The sequence below is a fragment of the Pteropus alecto genome, unplaced genomic scaffold (assembly GCF_000325575.1).
Source record: "Pteropus alecto unplaced genomic scaffold, ASM32557v1 scaffold45, whole genome shotgun sequence".
In the NCBI taxonomy this organism is placed as follows: Eukaryota; Metazoa; Chordata; class Mammalia; order Chiroptera; family Pteropodidae; genus Pteropus; species Pteropus alecto.
The window spans coordinates 22,379,771-22,385,300 of record NW_006442491.1 but is presented as its reverse complement, the minus strand read 5'-3'; the positions used below and the strand labels follow the sequence as shown (position 1 = coordinate 22,385,300).

Genomic DNA, 5,530 nt, shown 5'->3' with positions numbered 1-5,530 from the left:
TGTGCTCAGCACTGGTAATTAGGGAAGTGCAAACCAATATGACGATGACCTATTATGATGGCTGTAATTTCTTAAGAAGATAGTGAGGATGTGGAGAAATTGTAACCACTGTGGAACGCAGTTTGGAGATTTCTCAAAAAAAAAAAACAAAAAAAAACTAGACACAGATTACCAACATGACCCAGCAATTCTACTCCTAGGTGTATACAACAAAGAACTGAAAACAATGACTAAAACAGATACTTGTCTGCCAATGTTCACTGCATTATTCACAGCCACCAAAAGAGGGAAATAACCCAACTGTCCATCAACAGATGGATGAATGGACAAACAAAACGTGTTATCTACATACATACATACAGTCAAAATATTATTCAGCCATAAAAAGGAATGAAGTCCTGAGATATGCTACATAAAAGGACAAACACTGTAACATCCCACCTACATGAAATATCTAGAATAGGCTAAAAGGAAATTAGAGGTTACCAGGGGCTGGGTGGAAGGGGAGAAGGGAGTTATTGCTTAATGGGTACAGAACTTCCATTCAGGATGATGAAAAAGTTTTGGAAATAAATACTGGTGATACACAACACTGTGAATGTAACTGATGCCACTGAATTATAAACTTAAAAGTGGTTAAGATGGCAAGTGTTTTGTCATACACACTTTACTACAAAAAAATGAAAAAAGTTAAACACAATTACAATTAGCAATTTCACTCCTAGATATATACTCAAAAGAGTTGAACACAGCATTATTCATAACAGCTTTTATCCCACTATTAAAAAGTTTTGATCCTGATGCTTAAATGATGATGTCTTCATCTTTGATGTTATTACCATATATTACTAACATACCTGCACATTACCATGACTTTTGCTATTTTTATTGTTTTATATAGTTAACTTTTGGAAACTCCAAAATTAAGTTTTATTTTAACTTAAAGCGTAAAATTAAAAAACAAGTGGAAACACTTGGCTTACAACAAAAGCAAGAATCTCCTGCTTCACCCTTCTTACTCCTGAGTCAGTGCCTTACTTTTAAATATGAATAAACAACCAAAGATCAGTGAACATTCCAGGGAAGCCTCCAACCCAAAGACAAATAGAAAAAGACACCTACAAGAAACAACATAGAGTCAAATGAAAAGTTAAAAATATATATGTAAGTCTCAAGTAGGAGAAGATACTCCATCCATCCCCAAAATAAGAACAAAAAGTTATGAAAACAGAACAGAATAAGAAAGAGCTCTCATGTGGCTGGCCATAGTAAAAATCTGATGAATAGAGTTTGGAGATAAAGTCAAGAAAACCTCCCAATACATTTCTCCATAAAAACACATGCAAAGATGCTTGGCATCATTAGCCATCGGGGAAATGCAAATCGAAACCACAATAAGATAATACTTTACACTCACTATGATGGCTATAATCAAAAAGACCAATAATTCTAAGTGTTGGTTAGGACGTAGAGAAATTAGAACCCTCATATATTGATGGTGGGAATATACATGGTGTAGCCACTGTGGAAAATAGGCGGGTTCCTCAAAAAACTAAATATAGTTACCAAATGACCCATAAATTCTCCTCCTAGGTATGTATCCAAAAGAAATGAATCTATGTCCACATAAAAACTTGCATTCAAATGTTTACAGCAACATTACACTAGCCAAAATGGACACCTAAATATCCAACAGATGAGTACATAAATAAAATGTCGTATATCTATAAGATGGAATTATTCAGCAATAAGAAATGAAGTACTGACACATGCTACAACATGGATGAAACTCAAAAACTTATGCAAAGCAAAAGAAACCAGACACAAAAGACCACATACTGTATGATTCTATTTATATAAATGTCCAGAACAGGCAAATCCACAGAGACAGAATTAGTAGTAGTGATGGTTGCACAACACTGTGAGTGTACTAAATGCCACTGAATTGTACACTTTCAAAGGGTGAATTTTATGACATGTGAATTATATCTCAATAAAGTTGGTATAACATGAAAAAAAGAAAAAAAGCCTTCCAGAAAGATAGATACAAGGAAGAAAAGATCAGAGACTCAGGATTAACGCAGTAGGTCCAACGTCTGAGTGGCAGGAATTTCAGAGAGAGAAGACAGAAAAAATGGGAGTGAGGAAATTATTTTAAAAAATTAATGCAAGACTATTCTTAGAAATGGAAGACCTGAGTCTCCACATAGAAATGGCCTATTCACTACTGGCACAATAAATGGACAAAGACTCATTCCATGGCACATCACTGAGAATTTTCCCAAGAGAAGTAAACTGAAGATCTTAACAGCTTCCAAAGGAAAAAAAAAATACTAAGGACTGAGAACTGGAATGGCATCTAACTTGTTAGCACAAGTAACGGAAGCTAACACAATACAGCCTTTAAGATTCTGAGGGAAAACTATTTTCAACCTTATTTTATATTTACATATAAATTATGCATACATATAGATTTTTATATATAAATAATTTTTATTTATTATTTTCAACTTTATACTCAGCCAATCTATGTGAGGTCTGAAAAAAGACATGACAGTTTCTAAAATTTTATCTCCAGTTGAAGTTGTGTGCCAGTAAAATGAGGGACTGAAACCAAGAAAGCAGAACACGTGGTCCAAAAAGCAGAGTGTCCATCATGGGAAAGTGGCCAAGGGTATTCCCACATGATGCAAAGGGAAGTCAGTGGACAGCAGCTAGGCAGCAGGCCCAGAAAGCAATCCGGCTGGGTCAGAGCAGAAGACAGAGGGCACTAGGAAAAATAGGAAATCATGAGATTATCTGATATGTCTGCATATCCAGAAGGTTAGCAGATCTGGTGGAGCATGTGAAAACATTACAAATAAGAGCTTAGAAAATAAAGTGCATAAAAAACGATGAAGTAACTTACTCATTCTAGGAAAATCAAAATGCATAAGAAAATGAAATCATAATATATTACTAGGCTCTTCAGTGAACAATATTTACATGCTCATAGGAAACAGAAAAATGGTTGTTATTAAACCTAAAACTGTGATGTAATATATAGAGGAGTGACGCACAGGAGGTAGAGGTGACAGTATACACTCATCTATTAGAGCAGAAAATCAATAATGTATAATGATGAATAATTTTAGAGATGAAATAAAAGGTAATCACCTTAAAAAAAAAGAAATACAAAGGTAAATAAATATAAATACCAGAATATACAGCTAATGAAAGCTGAACGTGGGGATGGCTTAGAAGGTAGGCCAGTGGGCTGGATGGTTGGTTAGAAGCCTTTTAAGTGCTCGCATTGATCTCTGACTCCATTCCAAGTTTTAAAATACTATTACTGTAAAAAGTTATCAGGTATATACTTCACAACAGTCCCCTGTACACACACACAGGGTGTGACATCAAAGCTGAGAACTGGCCTAGGAGACAGTGAAAACAGCAATTGTGAAGCATTCTAAATCATCAAAGGGCGCTTCCTCAGGCCGCACCCAAACAGGGGTCAGTGGGATGCTGGCTCCATCCCTTCTGGATACTCCAGAGACCTGTCCTTCCCAGATGTTCTGCGGGGACTGGAGAGGACTGAACCAGGCCAGCACCGGGTGTGGCACCTGGGGCCATGACCTGGGGCTTCCCAGGGGCCTGCTTCCAAACCCCTACTCTCCTATACATCAGTCACCTGTGGATCCAGCCTCCCTACATATTTCTAGCTCTTTCTTCAACTAATTTCTCGGGAGATTTTTAGAAATGGGCATGGTATAGATAGAAACGCAAGTGGAAAAGTAGAGGACTTCTGTCTCATCCATTTATAGCTCCTTATACCCTGTGGAGGTCCACAATTAGATCCCTGGGTTTGGCATACAGTAGGTACTCAATACAGAGCTGCTGAAGGCAGCATTACAGCACAGCTTTCTCCGTGTCCGGCACTTCGTCGGGTCCTTTACATGAACTGCCACATGCAATCCTCACAATATGCTCCTGCAGTTAGAGGGTAGGATTAGCTCCACATTACAAATAAAGAAACTGAGGCTCAGAGTAATCTGACCAAGGTCGCCTCACTAGTAAGGGAAGAGCTGGGATTCAAATCTGGGTGTGGCTGATCTCACAGCCTATAAAACTAGCAGCTGCTGCCGTAAATCCTGTCTGGAAAAAGGTTTGGATAGGTAGAAAGGAAGCAATAAAAATGAGAGGTGAGTTCACAGCTGATCCAAGAAGAGAACCTGAAAGACCCTCCCTACTCAGAGGCGGGGTGTCTGGCCAGAAGCTGGAGAACTAGCTGTGTACCCCTTCTCCCCTCACCCACAGCACCTACCTTCTTCAGAGAGGTTGTTCTCTTTGGTCTCCTTGTCCATCTGGCAGCACCAGCCTTCCAGCCGCTCCGTTTCTGCCTGCAGTAGCTTCAAGAACCAGTAGCCATCTCGGCGGCAGGCCCCGGGCTGTGCCGGCTCTGCTGGGGAGCTGGAGGAGGTCTCGAGCCAGGGGTCAGGTGGGGGCAGCGAGGATGCCTCTAAGGCAGGGTCGCTGTTGTCTCCATAGGAGAGGTTGCGCTTGATCTGGGCAATCTTGGGGGCCTGCCGAGGACCAGCATCAATGCTGATGGAGTTGGGGTGTGGGGTACAGTCCGGGAGGCTCCTCTCAGATGACTTACAGCTCGAGTCATTGGCATCCTGGGTATCTGAGTCGGTGTCCCGTCGGGAGGACATGCTGTGAGAGGGGGCGCTGCTTCTGTGGGTGGAGTGGGGTGGGGACAGGAAGAGGTGAGAGTCACCAAGAGGGCCAGAGACCAGAGGCATCCCGACCCGGACACACGGGAGACAGAGAAACGGATGCATCATCTGCTCACCATGCGCCTGAAGCGGGTCCCACAGCCCCCATCTCATTCTCTGCTCAGCCCTGGCCTCGCCCCACCCCACCCATGCCCACACGCACACACACACACACACACACACACGGACAAGGTCATAAGGTTGCCTGTTTACTGCAGTGGGGCCAGGAAGACCACCAACATCGGGGTAGCTCATGTCTCAGCCCGGCCTTGGCCCCCTGCGGGCTGATTTATCTCACCGAGTAAGTTCTCATTTGCCCACCCACCCGCCTGCCCAGCCTCCCACGCCTGGGCCACAGCTCGCACCCCAAACCCAACTTGGTTATTAGAAGTCCAGCAAGGAGAAGTGGGTTAGGGAGAGCAGGAGGAGAAGGCGCAGGAGAGGTGAGAGCGAGGGAGGGAGAGGAGAGGGGAGAAGCAGCCGCCACCTCCGTACGACTTACCGCCAGTCGTCCTCTACCTGAACCCCGATGGACTGGAATTTGGTAGCGAGACTGGGCTCCTCTTTTGGCACTGGCTGAATGCAGTCAACCTTATTGAAGGACAACGACAGCGACGGCACGGAGACAAAGACAAAAATAAAAAACAAACACCACACTTGCTGCTGAAATTCACATTAGTGGGACGACGCAAACGGACGTGTGGACAGACGAACATGAGGCATGCGGACACTGCACGTGGGCCCGAGGCCGGACCAGGTTAAGCCGGGCACTG

At 42.8% G+C, this 5,530-nt stretch overlaps 1 protein-coding gene across 4 annotated transcripts in view; it reads right to left on the bottom strand.

Moving 5' to 3' along the window:
* DLGAP4 (DLG associated protein 4) overlaps positions 1-5,530 on the bottom strand; it is a 77,483-nt gene that overhangs the window by 20,003 nt on the left and 51,950 nt on the right. For 3 of the 4 annotated variants that reach the window (XM_006921773.1, XM_006921774.1, XM_006921776.2), the window contains 2 exons: positions 5,260-5,348; positions 4,304-4,716 (listed from right to left, as the gene is read on the bottom strand). In XM_006921773.1, the coding sequence (XP_006921835.1) occupies positions 4,304-4,716; positions 5,260-5,348 (502 nt within the window). Of the gene's footprint in view, positions 1-4,303; positions 4,720-5,259; positions 5,349-5,530 lie in introns of all 4 variants that reach the window. The other variant, XM_006921775.1, reaches the window with a different exon arrangement.